This window comes from Sarcophilus harrisii, chromosome 4, assembly GCF_902635505.1.
Source record: "Sarcophilus harrisii chromosome 4, mSarHar1.11, whole genome shotgun sequence".
Classification (NCBI taxonomy): Eukaryota; Metazoa; Chordata; class Mammalia; order Dasyuromorphia; family Dasyuridae; genus Sarcophilus; species Sarcophilus harrisii.
The window spans coordinates 164,729,232-164,750,654 of NC_045429.1; the positions used below are offsets into that span (position 1 = coordinate 164,729,232).

At 34.0% G+C, this 21,423-nt stretch overlaps 1 protein-coding gene across 2 annotated transcripts in view; it reads right to left on the bottom strand.

Moving 5' to 3' along the window:
- The window catches only part of ENPP3 (ectonucleotide pyrophosphatase/phosphodiesterase 3), a 116,260-nt gene that overhangs the window by 15,490 nt on the left and 79,347 nt on the right, over positions 1–21,423 (bottom strand). For both annotated transcript variants that reach the window (XM_012549338.3, XM_031964254.1), the window contains exons 19-22: positions 19,492–19,670; positions 18,293–18,341; positions 14,290–14,444; positions 861–996 (exon numbers count right to left, since the gene is read on the bottom strand). In XM_012549338.3, coding sequence (XP_012404792.1) covers positions 861–996; positions 14,290–14,444; positions 18,293–18,341; positions 19,492–19,670 — 519 coding nt within the window. The remainder of the gene's footprint in view (positions 1–860; positions 997–14,289; positions 14,445–18,292; positions 18,342–19,491; positions 19,671–21,423) is intronic.

Genomic DNA, 21,423 nt, shown 5'->3' on the forward strand with positions numbered 1-21,423 from the left:
TTAGCCACTATACCACCTACCTGCCTATCTAAAGGCTTCCAAAACCATTTATTTAATAATGCATTTAATAATATATTCAATTGTTTAATAATACAGTTCCAGAAATTAATTTTACTGACCTAGAATTTATCCACCTTTGATACTATTTACATATTTTAGAACAGCATATTATTAATATTTTTATTATTTTATTATGATCACTTTCCTCTTTTTGAAAAGTCTGAAAATCTGTCAACTTCTTTTCTGGTCACAGCTAAAAATATTTCAAGTATCAAAATATCAGAAGAGAAACTAGCCAGATCTTGAAATTACTGGAAATTTCAAGGGAAGCTTAGTAAGAATAATGTTCCCTATTCAACAAGACATAAATTCAAACTTCAGAAAAATATGCTTACTGGCTTTTCCAGGTTTTTCAGAGAGATTAAAAATATATACATAATTCCACCTCGATATGTTGCCTTATGAACAAAAGCCTCTAAGACTCTGGCCTGAATTTTTTAGAGACAGCTATGTTTTTAATACACGCTACATTTGGGTAGTAGCAGCAAGAAAAATATAGTTTTTTAGATGATCATCTCTCACCAAAGAATTTTGGTTTAAATTTAAACTTAAACCTGATGAACTCTCTCAACATCTGGGCAAGATTACAAATGACCTGTGGCTCACATTGCAAAATTTATTAGTCTTTATTACAGTTGTTGTGTTGCCTCTGGTCAGCACACAGCCACTGGATGCCTCCCCCTGTGCAAGCTGCTTAACCTAAGAAGGTTGTTTTGGTTTGGGGTGTATGTTTAAGCACATGCCCACATCCAGCTGATGAAGGCTTTCAAAGCTGCTGTGCTAAAAAGAGTCATACTAACTAGGAGGGTAGAGGAAGCCGTGGGTGATATTCTTTTCGGTTGAATAGATGGAACAATTTTGGCTCTGAGAAGGAGAAATCCTAACATCAGCCCGCAGACAGTCTGGAACAGTGGGAGGAAGAGGCGATGTGTCTCCCTGTTAAAAGGAAAAAGAAGAGAGGATTAAAAAAAAAATTACACCCACAGTTGTGGCTATGCCTGTACTTTGTATGGTTTGTGACTTCCCTAAAATGTTTTCCATTTAACCTTTTCCTATTTTCATAATGAATCAACTCTACAGGAGTAATGGAAACAGATGTTTTCTGCAGTGTTTTCTTCCCCATGGTTGACTCCTGGTTGGGAACACCCGTGATAGTAAGCCTGCCACACAGGAAAAAAAAAGGAGGGTGCACAAACCAAAGGAAATTTGGAGACCAGAATACAGAATCTCTAAAAATCAATGACTTAGAAGAATGGATTTATATTTATATGAGGAGAGGCAAATATCCACAAATGATTTCATTTTAAACAATAAATTAAAATTAAAATTAAATATGTTTTAAATTCAGATGTGAACATTATATTGATCTTGAAACATACATTTTTTTTTCTACATTAGCTATCATTAATTGTATATCTAATTATGGGCTTTTGCAATTTCCATATATAGACTTTATAATTAAATTGTAAATTCCTTGTGAGTAGATTTCATTTGTAAAAGTAATCAAATTTCCAAAATAGATTTCAGCCCATCACAAAAATTCAATAAGAGATTCTGACTTCAAAGCATTGTGCTCTTTTTGTTTGTTTGTTTTGTTTTTAGAAAAAGGAGGAGGAACTATTCTAGAACTATGATTTCAAAAATATAGGGGACATTACTGGTATGGAAACATTTTCTACTGATACAGATCCATAACTCATTAGTAGCTCAATGATAACAAGTTATCTGAAGCACTTAAAAAATTAAATGACATCACCATGATAACTCAGCACATAATCAGAGGGAGAACTTGAACCAAGACCTTGTTGATTCCAAGGTTATTACTTATTGAACTCTTAATGAGGATAGAAATATTCTCATTAAGGGACAGAGCAGAAATAGCACAGAACTAAGTCTCAGTTTCCTCCTTTATAAACAATTATGCTTGACTCTAGAGTACTTTGTAAGTGCTACTATCTATATTTTTAAATACTGTTGATCGATAAGCATTAGAAATATAGTAATATTATGCCATTGTAGATATGAATTAAATTTATTGGTTGGTTTTGATTATTAACGTTAATTACTATATTATATTAAACTGACCTGTAGTTTCTAATGAAATAACAGATCCATTTATTTAGTGATTTGAAGTTCACCATCAGTCTATCAATAAGCATTTAATAAGTATCTATAATATTTCAGGTACTGTGCAATATTTCAAGTCCTGTGGATATCTAATTTGATTTCTACAATACTTCAGTGGAGTATTAAACCAAAAACAGAACTTAACATGTCATCATGTATGGGTGAGTACTAATACTCTATTCTTTTATTTTTACCTTTTAATATCTGAATATATTCATGGGGATTTTGACAACATCCCATCTATTGTCATTATAAAGAACATTTTCATCAGCTAGATTCAGAAGAGCCAAAAAATTAAGGTACATCAGACTTGTTTTAACAGAATTCTGTAGGTCTCATCAGCTTAACAAGATTTTTGTTTTAGTTTAAAATTTCTCCACTCCCCAAAAATTGCATTTTTTAAGCTAAAGCAAAAATCTTGTTAAATTATCTAGACTTGTAGTATTCCTGCAAGTTCCTATTATGAGAATAATAGGGTTATCTTGGGTAGACAGAAAAGAAAAAAAAAGAAAAGCTCCTTTGGCACTTATATGGTAGAGTGAGGACCTGAAGCTGAGACATTCAATTCATGCTGATTTCCTGGGGTGCATCACTGGGAAATGACCTCTTGAAAACCCGCTAGAAAAATAATTTTATTTCATATCATTTACCATTCCTAGCACATTTATCAGGCACTTACTTTGTGCAATGGAAAAGGAAATGGCAAACCACTTCACTATCTTTTCCAAGAAAACCCCAAATAGGGTCACAAAGAGTCAGTCATGACTGAAAAGGATTGAACAACAACAACAACAATTCGTGCAATGCAGCTCGGTATCTACTATGCCATGCTTCCTCTTTCTAAAGGAAAAATACCATATTTTTTATAAGTAATAAATACTGAAAGGTAATGTTTCTAACTTCAGGCCATGGGAAGAAGGGTGGAGTGGGGATGGGGGGTACTATCTTAAGAATATAAAAGGCAAAGAAAGTTTAAAAAAATGAAATTCTGAAGACAGAAGCAGAAATTATTCTAATTAGGAAAAGGATGATCCACCTAAAGAAGACAATAGATGCACAAGACACTCATTGCAAATTCCTATTTATGAAAAAGAAGTATAGGAGATAATAGCCAAGTCAAAATGAGAATGTGTGTAAAAGAGGAGTGCTGTCTAGAAATGCTAAATGTTTTATTGAAGGAGTTGAGCCTGCCAATGAATGCTAACAGCAACAGCAACAAAACCCCCTTTCAAAAAAAAATCTCTATTGCTAAAAAAAAATCTTCTTAGAATTTAAAAATAATAATAAAAAAAAAAAGTTATTGGGGGTAAAGAGCAAAGAAAGGATCAAAGAAATCTAGAATTCTTGCTCTTCTGGATCAGATAATAACAGAACTATTCAATTCTCATTTTCAATTGACTATTCAATATTTCCAAGTAAGAGATTCCTATTAAACATCTCTATCTAAAGTATTTCTGAAATCCAACAGGCCTCAAACAGAAATCCTTACTTTCCCTCCAAAAGAAACCTCTCTGTTCCCCCTAATTTCTCTATTACTATTGAGTAAACGATCATCCTCTCAATTACCCAGGTGTACAACCTGGGTAATCATCATTGACATCTCATTCTCTTACTTCCCATATCCAAGCTGTTGACAAAGTTCTATCATTTCAACCTTCACAAATCTTTCTAATCAATAAATTCATAACCTTTTATCATTATAATAACCCTAGTCCAGACTCTCTTCACTTAATACCTGTTGGTTGGTCTCCCTGCCTCAAGTGTCATCTCACTCCAATTCATCATCAACTCAGATCTTCATAACACAGAATTTTCCTATCATTACAGCTTTCCTACATCTTTCTACCTTCTACACACTATGCAACCTAGTAATCATGATTTTACATAATATTCCTTACATATGACATTCCATCAATATACTCTGAGAGTTTTTCTCAACTGTTTTCTATCTTTAAATGCAGGACTGAAAGATAGTGAAATGAATAAAGCACTGGACATGGAGTCAAGATATCCTTCAAATCTGGTCTCAGACACTTACTAGATGTGTAATTCTGGGCAAGTCACTTAATCCTGTTTATTTCAGTTTATCTGTTATCTCAGTTATATCAGTTATATCTGTTAAATGAGCTGGAAAAGGGAATGGCAAACAACTCCAGGGTCTTTCCTAAGAAAATCCCATGGACAATAACTCATGGAGAGAGTCATACATGATATGAATAACCAAACAACAATCTTGAAATACTTTAACTGCTCATATTCACCTTTGGTAGGAGATTCCTTCAAGTCTCAGATAAAAATTTCACTTTCTTCAAAAAGCCTTTTAGTCTCCCTTAATCTTAGTTCCTTTCTCTGAGACTACCCTCAATTTATTTTGTATATGTCTTGTTTGTATCAAGTTACTTGTTATTGGCTTTCCTCATTATACCATGAACTCCTTGAGAATAGGAACTGTTTTTGCCTTTCTTTGAATCCAACAGAATTTAGCACAGTATTTAGTACATAGCATGTGCTTAATAAATGCTAAGTAAGTGAATGACTAAACTCCAAATTTGCTTCTATTTTCTTTTTTTCCAAAAAGGATGACCTTTGAAATAAAAGTGGCTAGACATGAATGGTTAGCAGGGTATGGAAATTCAAGATAAATGAAATATACAGGGAATATGTAGCTCTCCTCAGTAAATTCAAGTCATTAGGCCCAGATGAAATATATCCTAGAATTATCATATCAGACCTGTGGCATTCAGGCTGCATGTCACCCACAATACTCCCAAGTGGAGTTTAAATAAAATTAAAATGTGATTGGGAAATATATTTAAAATATTTAAAAATTGGGAAATAATAAAATAAATTTTAAATATAATAAAAAAGATTGTTCATATGCATATTTCTAAATCAATATGCATTCTATAGATTGTTATGAGAGGCTGAGTCTTCCCCATTCTATTTCTACTTGAGTTAGTCACCACTGTACTAGAGTATTCAAGGAACTAGATATATTTGCTGTATTGTTGATAATGATCTTGAAAAATGAGTAGTACTGCACTACTAGTGGGGAAAAAGAGAGGTTAAATGTCTCAAATTAAAAAAGAAAAAGTAAGAAGGTGAAGACTCCAAAATATAGACCAGTAATCTTGTCCTTGATTATTCTAGTATTTGAAAAATTCTTGAATCAATACTTAAGGAAATTATATGTGAGTACTTAGAAAAGGGAAGTAGAAGCAATTCTAGATGACAGATACTTCTGTTTTGAACTAGTTAACTACATTAGTAAATTAAAAGAATGGTCTATCTATTGTCTACTTAGATTTTAACATTTGACAAAGTCTCTTAGGGTAGGGCTTCTTAACCTTTTTCCACTTGCAAGCCTTTTCACCAGAAGAAATTTTTATGTGATCCAAGCTATATATAAATATATAAAATAGGTATATAAATCAAGCATTTACTGATAAGAGATTATAATTTTGTGACCTTCACATTTAGTTGTGACCCCAAATGAGGTCAGGATCCACAGTTTAAGAATGTGGGTCTTAAAGTATGCTTGAGGATAAGATTTGGGTTAGTTAATGATTCAGCTGCATCTGGAAGTGATAACGTGATAACAAGTGATAACAAGAAGAAGTGATAACAAGAAAAAAAGAATAACTATTAATAAGCTAGGTGTCTATTTGGAGTGGTTCTCCAAGAAAATGCTCCTAGAGAGCTGTGCTGCTGTTGAAGATTTTTACCCATAAATCGGATGAAACCATAGGTGGCAATTATTTCAAATTTACAGGTGACACAAAGCATAAAAAAATGGCTAAGAAGGGGCAGTTAGGTGGCACAGCGGATAGAGCACCAGCCCTGAATTTGGGAGGATCTGAGTTCAAATCTAATCTCACACACAACACTTCCTGGCTGTGTGGTCCTGAGCAAGTCACTTAACCCCAATTGGAAGAAGAAGAAGGAGAAGAAGAAGAAAGAAAGAGAAGAAGAAGAAAGAAGGAGAAGGAGGAGAAGAAGGAGGAGGAAGAGAAGGAGGAGAAGGAGAAGAAAGTCAAATGAAAGGCTCCAAAAAGACTTGCTAGATTGGTATAATGACCAACTCAAATGATAAAACATTGAATGGGGATCAATGTAAATATCTATACTTGAGAGATCCAAACATAAGCCCCATACATGCAATATGGGAAAAGCTAACTACAAAATATTTCTAGTTTAAATAGGGATTTTATTACAGTGAAAGCTCAATATGCATCAAAAGTCTGATAAGACAGCCAAAAATGTTAATGCTCTTACAGATCATTACATTATGAAAGGCATAATGTTCAGAATAAAAAAGGTAAGAGCAGTAAGACTATATTCTATCCTGGTGAGACTAGGTGACCTAGTGGATGGACCTGGGATGAGGAAGATCTAAATTCAACTCCTATCTCACATAGGAGGATGTGACCATAGGCAAGTAATAATAGCACTTAGCCCCTATTACTGTTGTGAAAGCATTTTGCTATTATTATTAGGTTTATAATGCTCCATTCAGTTATGAACATGACAATTTACAAGTTATATGACCTTGGACAAGCCATAAAATCATACTTTAATCTTTTAATATCTCTGTAGCTCTATTTCTTCATTTCTAAAAACAAAATAACATTTGAATTACTTGTCTACAAGATTGTTGTAAGACTATTATGTGGTGACCCAAAAGTCTTAGCTTTTTTAAGCTAATAATACTTAAAAATATAAATAACAAAGTATTATATAACTTTACAAATTGGAGAATTAGAGAATATGTGTGTGTGTTTATAGATTCATAACATCCAAAGTTAATAGATAATTAGACAATCTGGTCCAAACTCTTAATTTTACAAATAAAACAAGTACAATTTTACAAATAAAAATCAAATTTCCCAGGATCACATAGTAAAGTATTAGAGGCAGGGATTTGCATGCAGGTTTTTTGATTGTAAAACCACTGAATCATATTGATGGGGGTGAACCCTGAAACTGTGTCCCCTTTAAGGTGTAAAGGAAAGGAGATTTAGGATCTCAGGCTTTCCCAGGGGAAATACATACTTTCCCAGACAACACCCTCCCCAAGTTAAATGGTTTCATTCAATTGGAAATCTCTATCTGATAATTCTATTGAGTGGCTGGAAACTGGAAGATAAGTAATCTCTTTTCAACTGGAAATCTAGGCCTGAGGCATTGAAGCCCAAGCCTCAGACAGCTAATAAAAGAGGATTCAGAACTCCAAATATTTGCAGAAGTCCGAAACAGGATTATGTTTTGCCCAGGAAGCTCTCTTCTTGGCAAGGCTGCTTGCCAGTTCTGTTGCCCACCATGAAGATATTCTCTTCTCAGCGTTAACCTTTGTTATTTCCTTAACAGGACCTTTTACCACTAAGAAGTTTGTCTTCCTAGCAAAGCTGGCTGCTTAGTGAATAAAATTCCCTTTGGCCACAGACTTTTCAGGTTCTTTCACTTTGGACCTGCCACCAGAGGGAATTCCCCACCCCAGTTCTCACACCTCATCACTACCACTAACTTCATCAATATCATCTCAGGGTTTATTATTTGCAATTTAACTTATTCACTTTTATAAGAAATTTTTTAAAAGATTATTTCATACATAAAATAAAGTAGCTGGATGTAGAAATTAGGTTGAAACGAGTTAGGCAAATTTCAGACACTGAAGAGAGGTAGTTGCTTTTCCACTCTTCCCTCATATTAACACAAATATCCTGAATCAGCTTTGAGAGGTATGAGGGATAGCTTTCAGCTATCCAGTTTCAAGTGCTACCTAAAAAATCCTGAATTTTCTATCAGCTTTATAAATACAAATTTATTATCTGCCAAATTAGAGCCACATGTAACTGGGTTAAGACTAAGAAAAACTTGTGACCTTCTTATCTAGCCAGACAGCAGCTAAGTAGCACAATTGGTTTTGAGTAAAAGAAAAACTGAATTTGAATCCTGCCTTGGATTCTGTGACCCTGTATGTCACCTTATCTTTATCTGCCTCATTTTCTTCAAATGTCAAAGGGGGATAATAATATCTGCCCCACAAGAAGATAGTTCTAAAGATTAAATGAGATGATTGTTGTTGTTGTTTGTCCTCTGTCCTTTGTTTTGGAAAAGGACTGACTTCAGGGAACTGATGCTATGACATACAAATGAATTGGATTTAAGTGAAGGAGGGCTATGCAAAGCCAACAGCTTCATTTTCTTCTTCAGAACCATCTGGGTCCAGTGGTAGGATAAAAATCAAGATTACTAGAGATGGCCTTGGATGCAGTGGGAATTTTTTTTTTAAGCTAAGGTCCTTCCCAGCTCTCAGTTTAACTGAGGCAACATCCATTCTATAGTTAAGGCTAGATAATAAATGAGGTAAAGAATGGTCTCTTTTACCAAGTCAAAAAAAAAAAAAAAACATCAATCTGGGAGGGGAAGACCTCAGTGTTTCTGGCCAAAACAGAAACAATGGCTATTTATATTTACTCTGAGCCACTCAGACCCCAAACAATGACCCTGTGGGCTTAGGTCTAGATCTATTATCCAATTAATGAAAGCCAGAGTGATTTTGGTTTAAGGCAAGGTACTTAAGAAATCACTCTAGCCAAAAACCCCCACCAAGTTCAGGTATTAAAATTCAAATTCCTTTGGGTAGGAAACAAAAGAAAGGGGGAGGTGGGGAGATAAGGACAAAATGAGCAATAGAGAAAGGAAGGAAGGGAGAGAGGAAAAGAGAAAGAAAAAGAGAAGGGAAGGAAGAGAAAATAAAAAAAGAAAGGGAGGGAAAGAGGGAGGAAAGGAAGGAAGGAAGGAAGGAAGGAAGGAAAGAAGGAAGGAAGGAAGACCCAATTGATGGGAAAACTACAACTACTACTACTACGAATATATTTGTCCTTCATTTTTAAGCACTTAGCACAGTGCTTGACATATGGTAGTGATGTACATTGTGTCCTCTTTAATCTGTGGGGGAAGGGTGATTTGAGGTCTTAAACCCTTCAGACCTCTAGGAAGGGCACACCCTTCTGTCCATAAGGAAAACAAACTCCCAAGATAAGTAACCCCATTCATTTGGAGATCTTGGCCAGGGGGCATAATCACCACCCTCTATTAAAAAAAAAAAAAGTCCCTTAATCTCCTCAGCCTCAAACCTCAGAAGGCTAATAAAAGACTACTCTGAATCCCAATTTTTACTAAAAGCCCTTCTGGACTTACCCCACTGGGTCTTTTTCAGTGTAAACCTTTGCAGAAGTCCTAATAGGATTTTGCCCACTGATGAGGATATTTTCTTCTCAGTGTAAACTCATCTAACATGATTCTTTGTCCATTAAAAAAGCTTTCTTCTTACTGTAAATAAATTGTCTTTTGCCACAAACTTTGGGTTTGGGAATTACATCGACCAGAGGGGCTCTCTTACCCTTAATTCTCACACCTCATCAGTAGATGCTCAATATATGTTTGTTTCATTCCTTTCTTTAAAATATAGATAATAGATTTTCTGGGAGTGAGTGAAACCCAAATAAATCCCTTCTCAATTTTGATTCCAGGACAGAGTGTTGTGGCAGTTTAATCCCTCTGTATCTCTTGTGATTTTCCCTATAGCTTTAAGAATGGATGAAGGAGGGATAAAGATAAGGACAAGGAGGCTGATGAAATTCCCAGTATGATGCAGAAATTCTAATACTATTTTGAGCACCCTGATTCTTGAAGCCTTATTATTTTGTGTGGTAGTCCTAGACCACCTTTCCCATATTAACTAATCAAAGACATCTTCCAGTACAAAGAGAAAGAATTTATGTAGTCCCTGCAAGGAGAAGCCCAGACACACACATTACTCCTATGTGCCTAGGGATACTAACTGACTTCTGGCTTGTCCAAGATTTAAAAAGCAAAATACCGGAGCCTTTTCATTGGATAGACTAAAAGGATGTAATTATCCTTGACCAATGTTGATGGCTTCCTGTGAGTCACATCACTTGAGGGTTTGGTCTTTAGAGACCATGTGATTCCTTGCAACTCAGGGTTCAAGACTGGGAAGAGGAATCATGTGACTTCCTGAAACCTGAGGTCCTAGAGCCTCATCTTCCTGCTCTGGGTATAAGGATCATATGACTTGGTCTCAATTCTGAGAAAGCGTCATCCAATCAGTCCCATTCAATTTGAACCATTAAGACCTGCCAGGATGATTAGCACAATGGTACTTAACATGAATTACTTTTCCCTTTTAGTCTGATTAGGGTGGAATAGGGAGGATAAGAAAATACCTTGAAGCACAGAATAAGAAGTCCTTTAGTTCACCAGTGACTTTCAGGACAGCTATGAAATCTCCTTATCAGAGAATGAGATATAAAGGACAAAACACTCCTGTTTTCTGATGTTATGAAAACTCAAGTTTACTTACTCATAAGGCTATATATACTATGTAACTGAGATACCTTTCAATTTCTTTTCATTCTTTTCAATCCTTCCAAGACTTCTCTTGGAGAAAAAATGTTAAGGACCATGCCTAGGTGAAGGGGCAGGTCAATTCTCCGAGAGCCTCCACAGCTGTGGATCATAACATCTGAAGGAGTTGCAGGGAAACCTTTACTTACACAGGTATTGTTTGTAGACTGGGAATGAAATAAATTGGAGGCAAGAGAGGAGAGATTATCAGGTGGCTCCCGAATCACAACAAAAAAATATTTGCTTGGTTTCTTATTTATCTATTTATTTTATTTCCTCCCCAAACCAGATTTTTGTCATAAAATTATATAAAGCATGCTTTCTAATATCTATAACTTATTGTAATCCTCTTGTGTTTTTAAGATTCACATGAAGCAAACAAAAAAGTGAGGACTAGGTCAAGATTTTATCTTTCTTATATCAGGTTATCCAAAAACCTTTTGAAAAGCTCTTTTAAAAGAACTTGAATCTTGAGGTGTAAAAAAAGGTGAAATTTTTTAACAACAACAACAAAAACCAAATGATACCTATAGGAAATTTTAGTTTTGTTTTTTGAAAAGTTCTTCCAATTAAATTCTCTAGTTATTTACTCTAGTTAATGATTTTCTATTATTGCTTGTCCCTTCATGTAATAGCTGCATGACACTTCTTTTCTTACTAAGAAATAAAGCTAAGACATTGTCCCAACCAAATCCAGATTAGAAACCCATGGGCAGCTGCTATAGATCATGTCAAATTGCAACCAACTCCCTCTAGTTGTTTTCAGACAACTAAATCAGAAGGCACTGAAGCCACAAAAAGAAGCTCAAACATACATGTCAATTGAGCACATGTTCAGAATTGCTCCTATTGAAGGTCTGATTTTCAAGCACAAAGCTGATTTACAACATTTTTGTGCTAAGTTCAAAATATCCTTGTATGTAATTTTCTTGGACCACAACATACTAACAGAGTAATTTCTGAATTGGAAAGCACAAAATTGCTAGAATTCCATCCTGTCACATGGATACATGAAGAGAAGTAAAAGGATGAGAACTCTAGTTAAAAATGGAAACTAGTAATACTAAATAGTTGTTTCCACCAATGAATTGTCCCATTAACCTAGAAAGATCATATAATATCTCTGAGCCTTGAATTTCCACCTGTAAGTGGCCAAAGCCTGGTAGATTCATAGTTGAAAGTCTTAAACATTCTTCTTATTGAATAAGAGGATAGAAATGTTGAAAATAAACAAAGCATATTATAGTCTGATTAATTTATATGTCTTATGTACCTGAGACTTTATGGGCCCTTCAAAATTATAAGACTCAGATCTTATTAGTGCTACCTTTTTAGGCATATATGGGGGTGGGAAGGGAAGAGGGAGAAGAGGAAAAAGGAGGAGAAAGAACACTAATAATTACTTTAAGGAGCTACACATAAAATATGTAGTATATTAAATAAAAGCACAAACATTTATATTTCTTTTCAATATTTATATTATGAAAATATCAACACTCAAGGTTGTTAATAGGTTTGCAAAATAGTATTTTAAAATCAGGTTATTCAGGTTACAGGGAGTAAAATATTTGTCTACATCGGGTAGCAAATCATGTTAGTCTATCCTGCCAACTATCATGACCAAACAGTTGTCAGTAACTGAATTTGGTTTCCAGTTCAGGGCTTTAATTAGTGGTAGGAAATTTACTTCCCTCTAAAATCCTAGAATGGAACAGGGAGAATAGATATCCAGAATCAACCAATTCCTTCCTCTCCATAAAAACAGGCAGAACTTTTGCAATATACTCTTAGCAAGAACATAACTAGCCACAGGTTAATCTCTGGAAGTCTTTGCATCCTGAAAATTAAGGCCTTTAGGAAGGTAAAGATTGGAGAGGGGAAGATTTTGGTTAAAGGAGTTCCCTAGATATTTTTCTTTTCCAGTCTAACATCTAACATTTTCCTTCTATGTTTCCTAAAATAATGTTGGAGAAACATACACACTTTATTATCAACCTCTAACACTTTTATACACAGATCTGCTTCACATCTTTATTTCACATTGATGAGGAGTTAAGCACTTCATTGCTTGCACTAATACAACTGAATTCAAAGATCTTTTCCCTTTGGCCATATTTTATAAAAATTAGATTTTAATATTTCTTTAAAATTATATATTTAATTTTGAAAATTCAGTGTAAATTCAGATATCCTAGGAGCCTATAGCCACAGGTTTTAGTCCAACATTCTAAATGAATAAGGAACAAGTCATTTACCTACCTGGGTTCCATTTTCATACATTGTAAAATGAAGGTTATTGAATTAGAAATGGTACCTAAAGTTCTTTTCTTCTCCAAAATCATGTCTAAACAATTCTACTATAAACAGCAACACAAACTGGCTAACATAATGACTATTAGTAGATGTGTCAGGAAATATTCCAAACTTTACTCAATCACCAATCTTTCTTTCTGCCAAATTATGTTTTACAAGAAATTACCTATTTCCTACTCTTTGGGGCAAAACCAGTACTAGTTCTGTGGTTGTGTGAATAAATATCAAAAAACCTAGATTATGGGAACAGCTAGGTGGTGTAGTGGGTAGAGCACCGGCCCTGAATTCAGGAGACCTGAAATCAAATCTGGCCTCAGATACTTAACACTTCCTGGCTGTGTGACCCTGAACAAGTCACTTAACCCAAATTATCTCAGGAAAAAAAAAATACTAAAAAAAAGAAACCTGGATTATAGTGGAGAATAAAATTTTAGTAATTAAAGTGATCTGAAGTTCCAGTGGAACCATCTGGGATAGAATAAAATTTTATCTTTCTAAGGCATGCACAAAATACAATACATACTTATTTCCTGGGTAATCCATTTAAGGGGTTTAACAAATGGTTGCTGACTTTAGTTGTTGAAAGATCAGATTTGGAGGATTTTTTGGTGGTTGGTTTTTTTTTCTAATCCTTTTTGACTCTCTATGACTTCATTTGGGGTTTTCTTGGCAGAGATACTGGAGCAGTTCACCATTTAATTTTCTAATACATTTTACAGTTGAGGAAATTGAGGTTAACAAAGTTGAATGACTTGTCCAGGATCAAACAACTAGTATTTATCTGAGGCCAGATTTGAACTCAGATTTTCCTGACTCCAGGTCTAGTGCTCTTTTCTCTGACACTTGGATGCACTAATTTTACAAGCTTAAATTATCTGATTTGGTACTTAGTAAAAATGAAGAGCTATTTGGATAGAATTACAGTAACATCACTATTTCTTCCAGAACTCATTTAATTTCATTCTGTTTTTAGGCATTTCAAACACATGCTTTGCCTTTCTCACTGAACTGTTTTAAGGATCAAGGGAGATATTGGACTCTGAATTAGGAAGATCTAGGTTCAAATCCTACCTTTTGCCCCAATAAAATTGGTCTCTCTTTTTCACACATGACACTGCAACATAGGCAGCTACCTGACATAGTGATTTGAGAGCAGGACTTGAAATCAAGAAAATCTGACCAGACACTTATAAGCTATGTGTACTGAAACAAGTCACAAAGTTCTGCCTACCTTAGTTTCCTCATCTATAAAATAGTATCTGCTTGCCAGGCTTGTTGTAAGGCTAAAAAGAGCTGACATTTATAAAGTACTTTACAAATATTAAGTTCTTAACATCAATGTCCATTAGTACTTACAGGTTTAGAAATTGTATATGAGGTCCACAGAGGCATATGGATTTCTTGACTATATCCACTAATGTAGCCCTTCTGATAAAGGAGACAGTAATTTTTGCTTCTTTGTGTAATCCTGGGCCTCCCGTAAGGTAAATTTTCTTTGGCTGATTCAGTTTCTAAAGCACAAAAACAATTCCTGGTTTTATATTTGATCCGACATCATTGTTAGAAGAAAAGTACATTCAAGAGAAAATTCTCAAACTGGAAAATGAAAAAATGCATTTTGTTGCGTGTGTTTTTTTTTAACCGACTGCTCTCAAAAGACACTATATAATAATTCAAATTATTCCAAAAGATAATAGCCCAAAAGTTTATGATGCACAAAAGTACTGTTCTGTGTATTAAATCACATCTAAATTTCTCTATGGGATCAAGGAATCAGTAATGTTTCTCCCAACTTTTTCTTAGATTGGGTACCTCAATTAACTCATTCTAACAAGGCAGCCACAGGTTAGTAGCTCAGTCTAAAGGTACCATGCTTCTTGGATTGGCTTTCCTCTTGTGCATTCTTAATGATGCTACAAATAAACAGTATTTAAAATGAGCACTTAAGACAGAACTAGAATGGACTAGAACTAAGGCAGGACTAGAATGGAAAAGAGTTTATCTCTCTAACCCTACTCATTTTATAGAGGAAGAAACTAAGACTCAGAGAAATTAACTGACTTCTACAAAGTTACTTCACATTAAAATAAAAAAGAAATTCAGAGAATTCTAAAGTTTTAATATTTGTGGGGCAGCTAGGTGACACAGTAGATAAAGCACCAGTCCTAGAATCAGAAGGATCTGAACTCAAATCCAGTCTCAGGCAGTTATTAGCAGTGTGACCCTGTTATTTAACCCTGATAGCCTCAAAAAAAAGTTATAATATTTGCAATAAATACTGTATTTGTATAATTGAATAATAAACTAGGGAATTGAAGCAATTCTGTTCTAGGCCCAATTCTTTTTTTTTTTAATTGAAGATTTTTATTTTCAAAACATATGCAAGGATAATTTTTCAACACTGACACTTGCAATTTTATGTTCTAATTCCTCCCCTCCCCTAGATGGCAAGTAATCCAATATATGTTAAACATAGGAAAAAAATGTTAAATCCAATATAGACATACATATTTATAAAATTATCTTGCTGCACAAGAAAAAATTATATCAAAAAGGGAACAAAATGAGAAAGAAAATAAAATTCAAGCAAACCACAACAAAAAGAATGAAAATGCTATGTTGTGATCTACCCTCAGTTCCCATAGTCCTTTCTCAAATAAGTGAGAGCTTCAAAGTGGGGTGGACTTTGTTTTGAGAAAAAATTATTATCTAATAACTAACCTCAAAAGAGCTCTAATTTCACTGATATGAGTACTCACGCCACTAAAATAGATTCATGAGTAGTTATGGCCAAAAAGGTGATGGGCCTTTGTACACTTAGCTAGGCTAGTCCTGGGTTCTAAGTAATATATGTCCAGGTTTATATGCAATGTTGTTTCACCTTGGGTAGAGCTGTCCAAGCTGACACTTCAGTAATACAGTCTTTGACAACCCAACATAGGGGCCAATATTAGCCAAACTGAAATTGACATTTTTTAAAAAGATAGTACCAAATTTTTCTATTTCACTTATTTGAATTGGGTTTTCAGAATTATAGACCTTACTCTTCCCCTGCAGCTTTTCACTTGGGAAGTTTACTCTGTTTCCTAAGGTTTCTTCTTTTGATTGAGCTATACTTCCCAGATCTCCATTTTAAGGAAAGTATCTGGACTAATCAAGTTCATTCTGGGACTTTTTCCACCATATCCCTTTCCAGATACTTTTCCCATCTTTAGCTCATTATCAGAAGATATATATGTGTATGTATGTATACATACACACATATACACGTATACATACATACAAGACTTACTATAGTACTATGTTAACTGCTGGGATTAAAAGATATAAACAAGAAGACAGTTCTATCCTCAAGGAACTTGCATTCTAATGGAGGACATAGAAATAATATTCTATGTCCTCCATTAGAATGTAAGTTTTTATTTCTATGTCCTCCATTAGAATGTAAGTTTTTATTTCTATGTCCTCCATTAGAATGTAAGTTCCTTGAGGATAGAACTGTCTTTCTTCTTGTTTATATCTTTTAATCCCAGCAGTTAACATAGTACCATAGTAAGAATTTGATTTTTCTCTTCAAAGGGTATAGAAAGACTTATTGGAAATATAATTTCAAGTACAATTTACACTAATGAGTAATATAAATACAATTACAGGTATGCTTCCATTAACTGAAATTCATACATAATGAACTCGCATAGTAAAATGATCATAGAATTAGCATGTATAATACCTCTGAAATAACTTTATCATTGAACTGAGATTCTTTTTAATACTTTCATAACCTACATACATACATACATATATATACATAAGTATACATGTAAGTTCAGGTAACTCCCAGTGAGAAAATTTCCTTCACCTCTCTCACCTTTGGAAATGTTTTAGAATTTACAGTCTTAGATACCCAAAGCAATGAAAAGCTAAGTGACTTTTTCAGGATCATATGACAAAGATGTGTCAAAGCTGCATAGACAGAGATAGATAGATAAATAGATACAGGTATAAGTTTAGATTTAGGTATAAAGAGCAGTAGATAGAGTAGATATAAAGAGCTAGTAGATAGAAGCCCAAGCCTGGATTCAGGAAGACACTAATCTTTCTGAGTTCAATTCCAATCTCAAATTACTTAATCCTGTTGCCTCAGTTTCCTCATCTGTAAAATGAACTGGAGAAAGAAATGGCAAACTATTCCAAGGTCTTTGCCAAAAATAATGCCAAAAGGGGTCTGGAAGAGTTAGACACAATTAAAATGATTCTCAACAACAATGATACAGATAAAATAGATATAGTCCAATGAGAATGGAGTTTTCCATAAAATTATGGAACAAAAAAATTCACTGGGTCTAAATAGAAAATATACTAGACCTCCACACCACTTCCATGCTATCTCCAGACAATGTTATCTGAACTCTGGTCATCATTCCTTATCTTCTCCCTATAGAGTATTATACATTGTCTCTGGATGCCAGATTTGATAAGTGAGCTTTTGTCTGTTGTCTAGAATTAAGGTTCCCAAATAAATCCATGCTATCTCCATACCACACTGCCTACTTGTGGACCTCCTAATCCCCTTTTCCAACTCTCCTTTACATACTTTCTTTCCCCATTTGAATGTAAATTCCCTGAGGGCAAGGACTTTCTTGCTTGTATTTATGTCCTCAGAGTTTACCTAGCACATAGTAAATGCTTACTAAATTAGTTTAGTAAATACTTTTAAAATCTATTCTCCTATTTTGTGTTCAAGTAGTCACAGTTTATCATGCTATTTTTAAACTTTACAAATCAGACTTTCATAAAAACAAAGAAAGCAAGCATGCTAATTACCCTAAACAAAAATCTCAGTGTAAGTTAAACCACCAATTCCTAGTAATAAAGATATAGAGCACTCAAGCAAAAGATGGGGAAAGTTTGTGTGTATGTATGTGTGTACATAAAAATATATATAAGTATATACACATACCCCTATACAAACACAAATACATACATATCAAGAAGGAATCCATGTAGGAGACACCAGGGACCTGTTTCTAGGAAAAGGCACCCTGCATTCCCTTACCACAAGGAACCAGTCTTTTTCCATTATCTTTCCAACACTATCCTTGGATACCACACTTGCCAATTATATGCAATGGACTATTTCATCAGAGTGAATTACAAAAGTGACTGCTATAATAGTGAAAAGATTAGTAAGCACACAGTTCAAAAATGAGATTGGGAGAGGAGAGAGTGACAAATTTTGATCAATAACCAGGCAACTGTTGATATTACTGCTCAGATAAAATCCAAACAATAGAAACATAAAAATCACTTAAATATTGTGGTTATTAAATTAGCTTTTTTCTGTTTTCTATTGGCCTACCTTCTTTTGATGTGAGATTAAGATTTTGATTCTTCTCTATTTGAGCATTCTGTAAAATAATGAAATAAATGACAATGAAATAAGAGATTTTCTTGGGTTAAAGGGATGAGTCTACTTCTAGTCACTCTAAAAATTAGTCTATTTAAAAACCAAGCTTTTGCTAATCCCAGTGAAATCTTCCTTTTTTATACCTGACAATTTTGTCACAACTACTACTTAAAAGTTTGTTTGCTGTGACTATTGGCCTTCTTCAAATAACAGCCAGAATGATGTGCTTTGAAAAAAGAGTTCCCCATATAGGAAAGAAAGATGTGTTACAATGTTCATGATTTGTTCCTTGGTCCTAAGATAACAGGAATGAGGTAAAATGTAGATACTGAACTAAAAAATTCAATTAAATAAAAGAAATTTTGCACAGTACTTGAAGATTCAAATACAAGATAATTTCACTTGTACTAAAAAGTTTTTACTACTTTTAATTGGACAAAATATGAAAATTAATGTTCTTAAACTTTGTGGAATAAAATCTATAGCTATTTTTCTTTTTTACTGAATCTGTTTTTTCATCAATATAGGGACTTCCTCTATCATGGCAAACTAGCACTGTATCCACAATTTATGGTCTTACAAATTTGCCTAGAGCATTGACAAACTAAATGACTTGCTTCAGGTAACAGAGCCAGTAGGTGTCAGAGTCTGGATTTGAACCCAGGTTTTCTTAATTCCAAATCTAGCCTTTTACCAACCACATCAAACTTCCTACCCTGTCACATACTTCCTTCCTATGATATTCAAGAAAACTTTGCAAAAAGCAAAACACAGAAGAATAGAATTTCAGTTTTAAAATGAGGGGTATTATGTTCTGATCAAGTTGACTTAAAGAGAACAGGTCTCCAAATCTATCCTTTGATCACAATGTGTAATAGCCTACCTAAAAGAGATCATGGGTTAGATGACCTTCATTAAAGATCTCTACCCACATTGCAGTAAGATGAAAAGAATACTGGAATTGGCATTGGAAAATATGTTCTGGTTCAAGAACTTACATGTTATATAATCCTAAACAAATTACTCAACTATTCTGAACCTGAATTTCCTCATCTCTATTTGTATCACCTACTTCACAGGCTTGTTTTGAGGAAAAGGTTTTATAAACTTTAAAGTATAAATAATCTGTGGTTATTATTGGTATCACTTACCTGATCTAATAAATCACATATACAATTTAAATTATCTGTAGGCTTTGCATTAACAAAGGGGCAAGAATACAAAGTCGACACTTCTTTGGGGTGTGATGGAATATGGAAAGGTTGCTTCAAAAGATGGTTTAGACTTCCATGAGTTCCATTGTTTGGTGCTGGTTGAATGTGCAAAAGATCTGTTTTTTAAAAATATATGTTATTATTATATACATATATATATAATTAAAAGCTATTATATAAATACATATTTAAAGGACTTTTAAAAACTGATGGCAATAATTTCCAAATTTAGAGAAACAAAACATGCATGTGCTGGACTATTCCTTCACAAATATTGTTGTACTACAAATATTCACTATTCGGATCCCAACCACAGATGTTCCCATCACCTGTTGTCAAAGAATCTGAAGGGTCACTGAAAGTTGTAGAAGTAAAATCAAGCAGACATAACTTTCTCAATTAAGGTATATACAAGCAGCAAGAGCTAAAATTTGCTTGTTCAAATAGCTGGAGTAATTGAAATTGCATAGCTGGGAAAACTTGAGATAATTTGCTATACACTGTTCTGAAAATAGTCAGTTCCTTAAAATAACTTAACATCTTTTATGTGTAACATTTCTTCATATAAATATTTAACCCAAAGTAATTCCTGAGAGTATTTTTATAATGCACAAGTTATTTTTTTTTTATCTTTCATAATTCTTAAAGTTCATTTGAGAATCTCCTTTCAAACTGTTTATAAGTACATACATATAAACATAAACAAATATGAATTTGATAGATCTGAACATAAATAATAACTATGTAGAGGATTCAAGATATATAACAAGTCTGGAGAGGTATACTTGAAACAAGGATACTTGCAGTAGGGTGTTAACTCAGTGTGATTGATAAGATAATAGTTCTCTAGTTCACACATACTTGGTATGCTATAATGATGTAATTATAGTAGGGTATTTAAGGGCTGAGAGAATTGTGGATACAGTCAGAGTGGTCAGTCAATTAGGCAACCTGAACCAGACCAACAGCATCTTTGGCTTTATCTTCTATAGCCAGCAGCAACTTTTGTGTTGTAACAGTGCTCCATGGACTTCCTCAGTCTTGATGTCCAGTTCTGTGCTTCAGTTTATCTAGCCTGGATCTTGCTTTTATGCTGTGTGGCTTCTGTCTGGTGTATGTCATCACTTATGACTTCAATTTAGGTTTGGCAGAGAGCAACAGGACCCTTGAGACTACAGAACTGGAATAAAAATTTATTTATAGCCTTTCCTAATCTAATCCTCTCCCATTTTTTAGTCTTCTTACACCTTACTCACCAACATGTACACAATGACATTTGCCTCCTGGCTATTAAATGAATAAAACATTCCATCTTTTAGCTCTGGACATTTTCTCTAGCTATCCTCCAAATCTAGAACACAGTCCTGCCTCAACTTTCACTCAGTGACTTCCTTGGTTTCTTTTAAGTCCTATCTAAAATTGTACAGAAAACTTTTCCCAACCCCTCTTGATTTTAATGCTTTCTTTCTGTTAATTATTTTCTATTTATCCTTATATGGTTTCCTTTGTATATATTTGTTTGTGTGTTATCTGTTCTTTTCTATTGTAAGCTCCTCAAGATTAAGGACTATCATTTACTTCTTTTTGTAGCCTTAGCACTTTAGCACAGTACCTACCACATATTAAGTACTCAATAAATGTTTTTGATTGATTGAAGATTTAGTGCTTCAAACTAAATACTTTTATTTTTTATAAAACATTCTATGAATTTTTCATTTTTATAATTGTATTTCCTTATTATCAATCATATAATATAACAGAGGAAGGGTCGTCGTGAAAATTTTTTATGTGACCGTTTTCACTGACAGATTTTTTAAAAAATAAATTTCTCTTATGTTGATATTTAGATTTTGAGTTTGAGAACACTTC